The 15,518-nt window shown below is 32.8% G+C and overlaps 2 protein-coding genes across 2 annotated transcripts in view; both read left to right on the top strand.

Moving 5' to 3' along the window:
- Positions 1 to 15,518, top strand: part of LOC122414823 (coiled-coil domain-containing protein 142) — an 89,463-nt gene that overhangs the window by 71,969 nt on the left and 1,976 nt on the right. The window lies entirely within an intron of this gene.
- On the top strand, positions 4,637 to 8,842 carry LOC122414965 (uncharacterized). The gene is made up of 2 exons (XM_043426683.1): positions 4,637 to 5,132; positions 8,567 to 8,842. Exons 1-2 carry the CDS (start codon positions 4,772 to 4,774, stop codon positions 8,644 to 8,646), a joined length of 441 nt encoding a protein of 146 aa, XP_043282618.1. The 5' UTR covers positions 4,637 to 4,771; the 3' UTR covers positions 8,647 to 8,842.

Raw genomic sequence — 15,518 nt, 5'->3', positions numbered from 1 at the left:
TCTATCTAATTTACGTGCGGCATTAAAATTTATTATATTAATTCGAGGCCAAGTATTTTCTAATGAATTGAAAAAAGTTACCACTTGAATTACGTGCAGCATTAAAATTTATGATATCAATCGGTGGACAAGTATTTTATTAGTAACTCCAAATTTTGACATTATTAAATTCTTTTAAGAAGCTTTTAAATCCAAAAAAAATCACATGAAAGCTAGTCATATGTTACTGTATGGTGGCAGAGACTTATAAGAAAATCAATTCTTCTCAGACTTTCAGGATCCTCTGGTATTATTCACAAAATTCGACGTCGATTGGATCGATACAAATTATGTTTACATATGTGTTAAAAGTACTTGTCCGGCCCATCACTTTCCGTTTAAATTGTTCATCCCAATAATAATCAGTGGTTGTCTAGAACTGATGGATCACAAGTATCCATGCAGAGGGAATTGAGAGAATTATCTTCAAGTAATTTTTACGTAATTGCACTAATTTAATAAAAAAAGCAAACAAATTGTTTCGCAATATACAAGGGATATTATTGCCCATTGATAAATGAAAATAATTGTACATAACATATATGTTCAAGTTTAAAAAATAACTCTCCAGTTTGTATTCAATGACGGCAGTTTTTGTTTCTCACTTATTCTTCCAGCGAACGAATTCCATTCGGAATAAGAACTAACCAATACTATTATTAAGAACATTAAACTAATAATGAATCGCTTTTCAATAAAAGTTTTACCGGATTCTGCCATCAATTTCATTTTTTCATGATAGATTTTTATTTAAATGAATAGTGATGGGCCGGACAAGTACTTTTAACACATATGTAAACATAATTTGTATCGATCCAATCGACGTCGAATTTTGTGAATAATACCAGAGGATCCTGAAAGTCTGAGAAGAATTGATTTTCTTATAAGTCTCTGCCACCATAGAGTAACATATGACTAGCTTTCATGTGATTTTTTTTGGATTTAAAAGCTTCTTAAAAGAATTTAATAATGTCAAAATTTGGAGTTACTAATAAAATACTTGTCCACCGATTGATATCATAAATTTTAATGCTGCACGTAATTCAAGTGGTAACTTTTTTCAATTCATTAGAAAATACTTGGCCTCGAATTAATATAATAAATTTTAATGCCGCACGTAAATTAGATAGAATTTTTTTCAGTTGATTTTGCTGTTCGAATCTAATAAGAAGAATGAGGCATCGGTTTCCAAAATGATTTCAAGGGCGATTTTTCGGTTTATTATTTTTTACTTGTTATTTGATTCTTTTGACACTTTGAAAAATATATACAGATTAGTTTTTGTTTTAATATAATGTTTTTTCAAGATTTGTGAAATTTTTTTCGTATTGTTCTGTATTTTGTTTTATAAAATAATTTTTTTTACAATTTAAAAACAAAAATTTTTTTAAGTTTTTTTTATGGATGGAATTATCTGCAAACGAGGGACCATCAATGTACTTGTCCCAACCTTTTTTTTCCTAGGGGTAAGTCTCTGCCACCATAGAGTAACAAATGACTAGCTTTCATGTCATTTTTTTCGATTTAAAAGGTTCTTAAAACAATTTAATAATGTCAAAATTTGGAGTTACTAATAAAATACTTGTCCACCGATTGATATCATAAATTTTAATGCTGCACGTAAATTAGATGGAATTTTTTCAATTGATTTAGTTGTTCGAATCAAATAAGAAGAATGAGGCATCGGTTTCCAAAATGATTTCAAGCATGATTTTTCGGTTTTTTATTTTTTACTTGTTTTTTGATTCTTTTGACACTTTAAATAATAGATATAGATTAGTTATTTTCAAAGATAATGTTTTTTCAAGATTTGAAAATTTTTTTTCGAATTGTTCTGTATTTTTTTTTGTAAAATAATTTTTTTTACAAATAAAAAAAAAATTTTTTTTAAGTTTTTTTTATGGATGGAATTATCAGCAAACGAGGGACCTTCAATGTACTTGTCCCAACCTTTTTTTTCCTAGGGGAAGTTTATGGTTTGATATCACGTCTTTTTTCTCGAAAGTTCCTTATTTATTTTCAGATGACTATAGGATTTTAGTTTCAATTTCTATAAATTATTTATGATTTTCGGCTTATAACGTTGGTTTTCACGAAAAAAGACCTATTTTTCGTCAAAATTGTACTGGAAATATTTCGTCACAGGTCTATCCTTGGACTTTGGCGATTTCTTTCCTTATACTTTAATATGTTATGCTTATTGGCAACCCAAGAGCATGCCGAAATACGTGTTGCGGGCTGAGATATGATTTTCGGCTTATAACGTTAGAAAGTTAGAAAAAAGAAAGGAAAAGAGGAAAGATTGATCAAATTCAAGACACAACAAATCCAACAGAATTGTCCATTTTTAAATGTTGCTTTTGCATTCTGAATCTAGATATTTTCGTGTCATCCAAAACGTGCCCCCGATGAAATATATTTCGAAAGTATGCCAGTGGCCGAAAAAAGGCACCCGGAAACATTTATTATGTCAGAACTCAAAAAAGCAAAAAAAATTGAGCGTACTTAATTCAACAGAGCAACAGAATTCAAAAACGTTTAAGGTACCTTCATTGGTTTTGGAGAAAAACAATTTCAGGAGAATTTAGAAATGAATTCAGAAATGTAAAAATTCAGAATAGAATAGAAAAATGAAAATTAAGAAATTCAGAAAAATTGAAGACCTTTGTGATGAATTTTCCAGATTACATGCTACGATTGGAGTAAATAATTTGAATGTTTGGCACAAATGCTGCGACACAAAAAGATGAAAATTTGAAGGTATTCGCTCCATACCGCAATAATACAAACTTCAATACTATTTGAAAAGAAACACTTTAAAACTTGCTCAACCAAGTTCCATTACATATTACCATAATCAAAGATAGGGAGTGATATTTAGCACATATTTATCCACAGAAATTTCAAAGTTCGCAGGTATCTGCTGCGATTCAATGTATCCGTGCAATGAGTTTGGAAGACAGCAATTTCAAATCCACCCATAAATGAGCATCTGAAGACTTTTGTAATGAATTTTTCACTTTATGTTTATGTTACAGTGAGAGTCGAAAAGTAAAATGAATAGCACAGTATATAAATTTTATAGTTTGCAGATTTTTGCTGTATTTCAATGATCCAAATCTATAGTATTATAGTGAAAAGTTGTTAAAAGTCATGATGTTACATTAAAATGACATAGCGCACATTGCATTCAGCAATTCTCTAAGTTTCTGGGGATGTTGGTAGGCATCATATTTGATCGCATCCAAAACTGAGCAATAGTAGACTTATCGGAATGAATTTTTTTTATAATAATTCCATATTTGTAGTTTGCAAAGTGGAAATACTCAACATACATGTCATTCTATAAGTTTTGTTATCAAAATTTGTGTTTGCATACCACATTCCTGAGATACGACTTTTCATATCATTAGCAAAAAAAGCATCCAAAGGCTTTCTGGAAAAGTTTCCAAATTTATCACTCGACAGACCTAATGGGAAAAGAATAACTACACACTATACCAAGACCAGATTTTTTTTTGAAAATCTGATTTACAAAATGTGCAATTCAAGATCATGGTTAGAAAGCTCTCGAATGATGTTACCACAATCATCATGAAGGAGTAGAAAATTATAGAACACATATTAGGGAACGAATTAATAATATGAATCGATCCGCTGCAAACTGAGCGGGTGAAAACAAACGGATCGGAGAGGGCAGAGCCAAACTGAATATCAAGCAAAATATGGGGATGTTTAAAAATAATGACGACACAAGAAATAAATTAGAAAACATTTATTCAATTAAAGTTTCTAATATCGATCTAACAGTTGCGTGTATTTTTGTTCTATTTATTCGTATGTAGAGGAGATGAAGGTCGTTGAGGTTGCTATGGAAACACAACAAGAAAAGAAGAGGAGAGTAGTGGAGAGAAAGGGATAAAACGGAATGTTGAACAAGATGTTTGACAAATTAAAATCATAAAAGGATCTAAAACGATTTATATTCAATAAATAATATCAGTTCATTTATTATTTGAATTAGTGTTTGATTTATTTTATCCTTAGTGTTTAAATCGTTTAAATCATGTCTCGTCGAAAAGCTAATAACATCGGAATATCTCCAACGAATAACCTTGCATCTACATCAGAAGTGGGATCTGCTCAAGCCCAAGCTACAGAAAATAGTGCGGACAGTGCAAATAACGATTTAATTTGGCGCGAAATATTCGAATCACATACGCAAAATATAACCCAACTCATAAATACATTGCGAGCTCCTGTCAGTTCAAAATCAGACATAATTTCTCTCCCAAAATTTAACCCCGATATTAAAGACTGTGATGCAAAAGCCTGGTCATCGACAGTGAACATTTGTCTTGCGGAACGTTCTTTAAGTGGAAGTGAATTACTAATTGCACTAAGTAAAGCTTTGAAAGGATCAGCTTCAGCATGGCTATCTCAAGTAACTTTTCCAAATATGGATTGGCCACAATTTCAAGAAATTTTTCTTTCCCGTTATGCCACCGTAGAGACAAATACTGCGGCTCTAATGCGAATTTTGAACACCAAACCAACAGAAGGAGAATGTCTCGTAGCATACGCAAGCAACCTCATATCCTCATTATTAACAAATTGGCAAAATTTGAGTGTAGAAAATATAGCTGTTGCTACTGTTCTCAGTCACATCGCAAAACTCGAACCAAAACTACAACGCGTAGTTTTTACAGAAGAAATCTCTACAAGGAATAAAATGCAGCAAGAATTGATGGCGTTTGCTTATCGGAAACGACCACTTATCGAAAATGATGATTCGACTAAAACATGGAAGCGCTTAAAAACGTCAAAAAAATGTTATACTTGTGGAAAAATGGGCCATATCACTGCTGAATGCTGGAACAACACAAGCAACTTTAATAAAAACACGTCAAACAAAGAAGACACAAATCAAATATCCAACACAACAACCTCAAAATCAACAATCACCTGCTTTAAGTGTGGAATGATGGGTCATATTGCATCGAAGTGTTCAAATAAAGAGCCACCAAAACAGACTGAACGACGAATCAACTTTTGTAGTATGAGACCTATCACTGGAACTCTAACACAATCCGGTGAGCAATATTCATTTTGTTTTGACTCTGGTGCTGAATGTTCTTTAATCGCAGAAAGTTTAGCGAATAAATTTCAAGGAAAACGAAAAGATGATTTGGTTACTCTGTTGGGTATTGGTCATTCAAGAGTGATTTGCACTTTGCAAATTCTATCACTAGTATCTCTCTCAAATCATTCAGTCGAACTTTTATTTCATGTTCTGCCCGATAAATTATTGAGTAATAACATTTTGATTGGTCGTGATTTAATATCCCAAGGATTTTCAATTGAGCTAACTTCTGACGGCCTTTCAATAAAAAAAATATATTCCATAAATTTGTGCGAAGTAGGACATGCTGTAAGTTCCTTTGAAAATATTAATACAGATATAACAGGCAACGAGAAAACAAATCTAATAGAACTATTAAAAAAATTTACTCCATTCTTTATCGAAGGAACACCAACTAGCAGAGTCAAAAATGGTTCTTTGGAAATAAAATTAAAAGATCCAAACAAAACCGTTCAACGACGACCATATCATCTGAGTCTTGAAGAAAGACAAATTGTTCGAAAAAAATGTGATGAATTATTATCAGCTGGTATAATTCGACCAAGTACTTCACCATTCGCGAGTCCTATTCTATTAGTAAAAAAACAAGATGGATCTGATCGCATGTGTGTAGATTACCGCGAATTGAATTTAAATACCATTCCTGATCACTATCCTTTGCCATTAATTTGTGATCAAATTCAACGATTAACAGGTGCAAAATATTTTTCTTGTCTTGACATGGCCTGTGGATTTCACCAAATACCAATTCACTCAGAGTCTATAGAACGAACAGCCTTCATTACACCAGATGGGCACTTTGAATACCTCGCTGTACCTTTCGGTTTACGTAATGCTCCTGCAGTATTTCAACGATGCATGAATACAGCTTTAGGAGAATTAGCCTTCTCTTTTGGTATTGCATACATGGATGATATCATTATACCATCAGCTACCATAGAAGAAGGACTATTTAGACTCAAAATAATTTTGAAGACTTTGAGTGAAGCAGGTTTTTCCTTTAATGTCAAAAAATGCTCCTTTGTTAAAAATAAAGTAGAGTTTTTGGGATATGAAATATCCAATGGTGAACTAAAACCAAATCCCCGCAAAATAAGTGCATTAAGAAATTTACCTCCCCCAAAAACAATAACCCAATTACGACAATTCATTGGATTGGCTTCATATTTTCGACAATTTATTCACAAGTTTTCCGAAAAGTTGGCACCATTATATAACCTCATCTCTCAACTCTCAAACAAAAGCAAAATAAACTGGAAATCAGAGCATGAAAATATAAGACAAGATATTATCACACAACTTACAAATACACCGATTCTCATGATCTTTGATCCAAATTACCCGATAGAATTACATACAGACGCGAGTTCAGAAGGTTATGGTGCAATTCTAATACAAAAAGTTGACAAAAAACTCCATCCAGTGGAGTACTACAGTAAACGAACAACGAAAGTGGAATCTAAGTATCACTCATATGAGTTAGAGACACTAGCTGTTGTCAATGCAGTAAAACATTTTCGACATTACCTTTACGGACGAAAATTCATTGTTGTTACTGACTGTAACTCATTGAAAGCTTCCAAAACAAAGCTTGATTTAACACCTCGGGTACACAGATGGTGGGCTTTTTTACAAGCTTTTGATTTCGATATTCTTTACAAAGAAGGTAAAAATATGGCTCATGCTGATTTTTTTTCAAGAAATTCTTTGCCAACAGAAAAAGATGAAGCTCTTCCTGTTGAGAAAACCCTTAGAAAAAACGGACAAAAAGAAAAACATGTTCACTTAACGCAAATATCCCCGAATTGGCTTGAAGTAGAACAAAATCGTGATGCAGAATTAAAAAATATTATAGAAAAATTGAAAAATAATGATTCACCAACAGAAATAGATTTTACTTATCAATTAAAATCAAAAATCCTTTACCGCAAAATCCAAAGAAATAATAAAGAAACATGGCTTCCCATAATACCTACAGCATTCCGGTGGTCAGTAATAAATCATATACACGAAGCAATCTTGCACCTGGGATGGAAAAAGACATTAGAAAAAGCATATCAATATTATTGGTTTCCTCACATGTCCAAATATATAAGAAAATTTGTCGAGAATTGTTATACTTGTAAAATATCGAAACTAACCTCAGGAAAACAACAAATAGAACTACATCCTATTCCAAAAATCAGTATACCATGGCATACTATACATATCGATGTCACTGGTAAATTAAGTGGAAAAAATAATACAAAAGAATATGTATTTGTAATAATTGATGCATTCACAAAATTCACTCTATTACATCACGCTATACATATTGATGCAGCTAATGCCGTGAAAGCCTTATACCCTTATATAACAATTTTCGGGCCTCCTACAAGAATCATTGCTGATCAGGGTAGATGTTTCGCAAACAGGGACTTTCGTGATTTTTGTATTAAAAACAAAATAAACTTACATTTAATAGCTACTGGTTCTCCTCGTGCTAATGGACAAGTAGAAAGAATTATGAGTACACTCAAAAATATGCTAACAGCTGTTGAAATAAATCAAGAAGAACCATGGCAAAATAGTATTGGAGAAATTCAATTAGCCATCAATACAACACATAACAGAGTAACCAAAGCAAGTCCCTTGGAATTACTAATTGGTCGAGTAGCCAGGCCACTCAAGCTTATCGTGTCAAACGAAAATGAAACAGAAGTAGATATAGATGAGATTAGAAAACAAGCAATGTATTCAATAGAAAAGAACGCAAAGATAAACAAAAGTCAATTTGACAAAAATAAAGCAAAAGTGACAAAATTCACAACCGGCGATTATGTTTTAATCGAAAACCATGAGCGAAACCAGACTAAATTGAATGCTAAATTCAGAGGACCTTTTATAATCACCAATGTGTTAGAAGGTGATAGGTATGAACTTAAAAGTCTTGATTCGAATTGTACGTATAAGTACGCTCGAGAACGTCTACGTCCTTTTCCTATGCCCCATGTTCCAAATGAACTCGACTTGCATATCACAGATGAAGAAGGTAACGAATATATGAATGAATAAGTGAAAAAAAAAAAAAAAAAAAAAAAAGAGAAAGAAACCTGTGTGGTAAGGTTGCCTGTGTGGCAAGATCGCCTATGTGGCAAGATCGCCTGTGTAGCAAGGTTGCCTGTGTGGTAAGGTTGCCTGTGTGGCAAGATCGCCTGTGTGGCAAAATCGCCTATGTGGCAAGGTCATCTATGTAAAAAAAAAAAAAAAAAAAAAAAAGCCTGTGTGGCAAGACGATTGATATGGTGAAATAAAAAAAAAAATAAATAAATAAATAAATGAATAAATAAATAGTCAGGAGCGGCCGAACGACTTTGATCAAAACACATAATTTTACACTTTCAGACGACGAAGAGGCAGTAGTTTCAGACAGTGAAGAAGCAAAAGAAGGAACTGCCACTTCTTTATCACACGAGGACGTGTGAATTGTCAGGAAGGCCGTGTAGAGGAGATGAAGGTCGTTGAGGTTGCTATGGAAACACAACAAGAAAAGAAGAGGAGAGTAGTGGAGAGAAAGGGATAAAACGGAATGTTGAACAAGATGTTTGACAAATTAAAATCATAAAAGGATCTAAAACGATTTATATTCAATAAATAATATCAGTTCATTTATTATTTGAATTAGTGTTTGATTTATTTTATCCTTAGTGTTTAAATCGTTTAAATCATGTCTCGTCGAAAAGCTAATAACATCGGAATATCTCCAACGAATAACCTTGCATCTACACGTATATATAACCTATGTACACATGATATATAACCAGGCCACTGACAATATATTCGCACTGGACTATATTTTTCTATTTATTCGTATATATAACCTATGTACACATGATATATAACCACACCACTGACAATATATTCGCACTGGACAATATTTCTCGTACTCTGGTTTAATTGAAGGATTATTTCAGTCAACACTTATTTCCAATCGAACGAAATAATGAAATCTTGAAAAGTTTCGTTTACGTATATGCATCACGCATTTTTTATATTCTTTTTCACACACACATCACAGACTACATTTACGCGGCCGCCTTGATACCGGTTTAATATATCACAAATAACAAAATAAATAGTAATGTGCACTTCTTTAGATGACGAAAATTATTTTTTTATTGATCCCGCACGTACTTCGTAATGTCGAAACTCTGTTCATACGATCAACAACTGACACATGATTTGTACATTATTATATGTATATCGATCGAATTTATGACTGCTGTTACCAGCTGTGCTGCGCCGTGTGCTACGTTCTGAAGTTGACGTCAGATTTCCAATCATCAACAATTAATTTCAACAACCAATCACAACGTCTAAAAATGGATGTCGTCAGATCCAACGAATCAGAAACTCGAGAGCATCAAAGTGCCTTTGATGGTGTTTATAAATACAGACGCATAAATTCTTGAATGTGTTGGTAACTTTTGCATAATCTTGAGCCCGTGCAAAGTTTTTTCTCAGCAAATACGCCACCGATCATGCTGATTTAGGGCGGAATCGAAAGAGAATTACTCAACTGGCTTAAACTTCAATTTTCAAGTTGTTAAATGGCTCCTGAGCTTCGTAATTCAATAAAATCACATGCCAATTTTACCCCCACCACGGCGAATCGTTTTATTCAGAGAAAGTATAGTCTCGGCGAGAGTCTCAGGCCAGCAGACGACAGGGCTGTCAATGTACTTGTCCCGAGACTCTACCGAGTCTCTTGATAAAAAATGCGCGATGCATATATGTCAACGAAACTTTTCAAGATTTCATTATTTCGTTCGATTGGAAATAAGTGTTAACTGAAATAATCCTTCAATTAAACCAGAGTACGAGAAATATTGTCCAGTGCGAATAAATTGTCAGTGGCGTGGTTATATATCATGTGTACATAGGTTATATATACGAATAAATAGAACAAAAATACACGCAACTGTTAGAATGACATCAGAAACTTTAATTGAATAAATATTTTCTAATTTATTTCTTGTGTCGTCATTATTTTTAAACATCCCCATATTTTGCTTGATATTCAGTTTGGCTCTGCCCTCTCCGATCCTTGTTTTCACCCGCTCAGTTTGCAGCGGATCGATTCATATTATTAATTCGTTCCCTAATATGTGATCTATGATTTTCTACTCCTTCATGATGATTGTGGTAACATGATTCGAGAGGTTTGTAACCATAATCTTGAATTGCACATTTTGTAAATCAGATTTTCAAAAAAATTTCTGGTCTTGGTATATACTGGGTAGTTATTCTTTTCCCATTAGGTCTGTCGAGTGATAAATTTGAAAACTTTTCCAGAAAGCCTTTGGTTGCTTTTTTTGCTAATGATATGAAAAGTCGTATTTTAGGAATGCGGTATGCAAACACAAATTTTGATAACAAAACTTATAGAATGACATGTATGTTGAGTATTTCCACTTTGCAAACTACAGATATGGAATTATTATAAAAAAAATTCATTCCGATAAGTCTACTGTTGCTCAGTTTTGGATGTGATCAAATATAATGCCTACCAACATCCCCCGAAACTTACAGAATTTCTGAATGCAATGTGCGGTATGTCATTTTAATGTAACATCATGACTTTTGACAACTTTTCATTATAATGCTGTAGATTTGGATCATTGAAATACAGCGAAAATCTGCAACCTATACAATTTATATACTGTGCCATTCATTTTACATTTTGACTCTAACCGTAACATATATTGAAGTAAAAAATTGATTATAAAAGTCTTCAGTTGCTCATTTATGGATAGATTTGAAATTGCTGTCTTCGAAGCTCATTGCGCAGATACATTGAACCGCAGCAGATACCTGCGAACTCTGAAATTTCTGTGGATAAATATATATGCTACGGATCACACCTTATCTTTGATTATGGTAATATGTAATGGAACTTGGTTCAGCAAGTTTTTAAATGTTTCTTTTCAAATAGTATTGAAGTTTGTATGACTGATATACAGCGAATACTTCTAAACTTCGATATTTCTGTGTTGCAGCATGTGTGCCAGTCATTCAAATCATTTACTCCAACCGTATCATGTAATCTAGAAAATTCATTACAAAAGTCTTCAGCTTTTCTAAATACTTCAATGTTCCTTTTTCTATTCCTTTCTGAGTTTTCGAATTTCTAAATTCATTTCTAAATTGTCCGGAAATGGTTTTCCTTCAAAACCAATGCAGGTACGTTAAACGTCTTTGAATTCTGCTGCTCTGTTGAATAAAGTTCGCTTAGTTTTTTTTGCTGCTTTGAGTTCTGGCATAATAAATGTTAGAAGTTTACGGAGACTTTTTTCAGCAACTATCAAACTGTGGCTAATTGAACCTTAGCAGCCGCTTGCAAACTTTGGAAATATATTTCATTGGGGGCACGTTTTGCATGAGACGAAATCTCTAGATTCAGAATGCAAAAGCGACATTTAAAGTGGGCAAATCTGTTGGATTTTTCGTGTCTTGAATTTGATCTATCTTTCATTTGAATTTTGAAGAAAAGGGATAAATAAAATCTGTTCTATTAAGGAAATCTTTACGTTAGTTCTTTCTTGGCATGAAGACTTGGAAAAAATCGCCAAAGGCCACGGACAGACCGGTGACGAAATATTTCCAGTACAATTTTGACGAAAAATAGATCTTTTTTCACGGAAACCAACGTTATAAGCCGAAAATCATATTACAGCCCACGAAACGCATTTCGTCACACTCTTGGGTTCCTAATACACAAAACAGATTAGAAAATAAGGGGGAATATCACCGACGTGCAAGAACAAACCAGTGCCGAAATATTTCCAGTATAATTTTGACGAAAAATCGGTCTTTTTTCGGGGAAACCAACGTTATAAGTTGAAAATCATATCTCGGCCTCCAACCCACTTTCCACCGTGCTCTTGGATTCCTAATAGACAAAATATATGAGGAGACAAGGGGAAAAATCACCGAAGTCCAAGAACAAACCTGTGCCGAAATATTTTCAGTAAAATTTTGACGAAAAATAGGTCCTTTTTCGTGGAAACCAGCGTTATAAGCCGAAAATCATATCTCGGCCCTCAACCCGCTTTCTACCGTTCTCTTGGGTTCCCAATAAGCATAGCATATTAGAGTAGAAGAAAAAAAATCGCCCAAATCCATGGACAGACCTGTGACGGAATATTTTCTGTACAATGTTGACGAGAAATTTGTTGTTTTTCGTGGAATCCAACGTTATAGGCCGAAAATCTTATTACGGCCTACAACACGCATTTCTTCATGCTCTTGGGTTCCCAATAGACAAAACATATTAGAAGACAAGGAGAAAAATCACCAAAGTCCAAGACCAAACCAGTGCCTAAATATTTTCAGTACAATTTTGAAGAAAAATTGGTCTTTTACGTGGAAACCAACATTATAAACCGAAATTAATTTCTCGGGCCTCATCCCCCGGATGCCTCCATGCTGTTGAGTTCCTAATAGGCATAACATACTAGAGTATAAGAGAAAAAATCGCCAAAGTTCAAGGGCAGACTTGTGACGAAATATTTTCACTACAATTGTTACGAAAAATTGGTTTTCTATGGTGGAAACCAACTTTATAAGCCGAACATCATTCCCAGGGAAAATAAGGTTGTGAAAAGTACATTGATGGTCCCTTATTTGCTGATAATTTCATGAAAAATATTATCCCATAAAAAAATGTTCGCATTAGAATGGAATCTATAAAAATGTACTAAGCAAATAATTCATAGAAATTTAAACTAAAATCCTATAACCGTCATAACATAAATGAGGAACTTTTGAGAAAAAAGGCGTGATATCAAACCATAAACTTCCCCTTTGGAAAAAAAGGTTGGGACAAGTACATTGATGGTCCCATGTTTCTGGATGACATAGAAAAGAAGATTCAGAACCAGGAAAAAAATTCTATAGAAATAATAAACGAAAAATTGAAAAGTTAAAAAAAATTCAACAATAAAAAACAATCGAAAAAAATTCTGTAAAGAAAAATAAAAATTTTCAAAAAAATTCATAAATATTGAACAAATTGAAAAATGTACTATCCAAGTTACATGCAGTATAAAAATGTATGTATTTATTGAACAAATCGGAAACTTTAATTGAAACTCATGATAATTATTTTCAAGAAAAAAGTTAATGAAAAAAAAGTCATAACGGAAGTTACGTGCAGTACTAAAATGTATTATATCAATTCGAGGTGAAGTATTATCGGTTATTCGAAATATAATCTCCGGCGACAAATGAGCGTTGAGAATCCTTGTCGGGCTCACAACGTTTTATCAAAATTACTAAAAAATTAATGGAAATGAAATCATTAAAAATTCACATGAAAGTCATTCGTTACTTCAACAAGGTACACACTTCAAAGAATCGATTCCCCTCCGATTTTCAGGATCCCCTGGTATTATTCACAACATTCAACTTCGATTGGATCGGTACAAATTATGTTCAAATACGTCTTAAACGTACTTGTCCGGCCCATCACTTTTTATTCAAATTGCTCATTCGACAACAAATCAGGGCTCTTCTATAATGACAAATATAATAAAATGAATAAAAATAAAAATAATATCTCCAAGTAATTTGAACTTGGTTGTTCGCAAGTTCGTATAGCAATATCCACTTCTCAATTTCTTCAGTGAACACATACCATTCGGTAAGAACCAATGAAAATAAGAAATAATCAGGCGCATTACTAGAAATTTTCGAACCTACTCAGCCATGCAATGTTTTTTTTTCTATAGTCACGTACACATTTTGATAAACATCACTAGTCGAGTACGACACGTGGATTCCTGGAATTTGTAGAAAAATGATTTTGTTGTGAATTATGACTCCATATAATATAAATAGATTAATCAACTTCATCTTTCATTTTCGTTTCATTTTGACAAGAGCGATTCGAAGGAAAATTATTTTCTCGGGAATTACTGTTCCTTAATATTAACACATGCATTAACTTCGTTTTTGATTTGTTTTCGAATGAGCAATTTGACTAAAAAGTGATGGGCCGGACAAGTACGTTTGAGACGTATTTGAACATAATTTGTACCGATCCAATCGAAGTTGAATGTTGTGAATAATACCAGGGGATCCTGAAAGTCGGAGGGGAATCGATTCTTTGAAGTGTATACCTTGATGAAGTAACGAATGACTTTCATGTGAATTTTTAATGATTTTATTTCCATTAATTTTTTAGTAATTTTGATAAAACGTTGTGAGCCCGACAAGGATTCTCAACGCTCATTTGTCGCCGGAGATTATATTTCGAATAACTGATAAATACTTGACCTCGAATTGATATAATACATTTTAGTACTGCACGTAACTTCCGTTATGTCTTTTTTTTCCTTAAGTTTTTTCGTGAAAATAATTATCATGAATTTCATTACAGTTTCCAATTTTTTCGATAAATATTCCAAATTATCAATAAAAACTTGGCCTCCAATTGATATCATACATTTTTATACTGCATGTAACTTGGATAGTACATTTTTCAATTTGTTCAATATTTATGATTTTTTTTTGAAAATTTTTTATTTTTCTTTACAGAATTTTTTCGATTGTTTTTTATTTTTGTTGAATTTTTTTGAACTTTTCAATTTTTCGTTTATTATTTTTATAGAATTTTTTTCCTGGTTCTAAATCTTTTTTCTATGTCATCCAGAAACAAGAGACCATCAATGTACTTGTCCCAACCTTTTTTTCCCTAGGGTAAATCTCTACTATCATAAAGTGAAAAATAACTTCACCTTTGATGTGATATTTTGGATTACCCATTTTCTCAAAAAGTCATGGGCAGGAAGATTTCGGTTTCCTTATAAGTTTCTACTGTCGAATAGTAACTCAGTTAGGACTCCTTGGGCCGCAAGAGTATGCTCAACTCGAAATTAACCACAGTTTTATATGTGCTGGTTATAAAAAAAATGGGTGGCATTGTTCTTCTATATAATTGCTTAAAAGCAAGATTTTTTAACTTTTATGGTTGTCGATCTTTTAGTAATTTAGCTAAAACGTTCTGAGGCAGACAAGTATTCTCAAAGCCCATTAGAACATGATTTCTCAACGTCTAAAATTCAATAATTTAGTTGACTATTCAGTAAGTTAAAATCTTCGTAATTTTTTGTTATTATAACTTTTTGTGTTTGCGATTTTTTTGTATTTTTGTTTTTCTTTTGTTTATCATTTGATTATTTGTATTTTTTAATCTTCTTTTAATATACTTCATTTGTATTTTTTCGGTTCTCAATGCAATGTACTTTTCACTTTTGCACTTATTTGACAACATTCAGTTCCTTTGAGCGGAACG

This window comes from Venturia canescens, chromosome 8 (genome assembly GCF_019457755.1).
Source record: "Venturia canescens isolate UGA chromosome 8, ASM1945775v1, whole genome shotgun sequence".
NCBI lineage: Eukaryota > Metazoa > Arthropoda > Insecta > Hymenoptera > Ichneumonidae > Venturia > Venturia canescens.
Note: the sequence above shows the minus strand (reverse complement) of the source record. Positions and strands in the feature narration are given on the sequence as shown.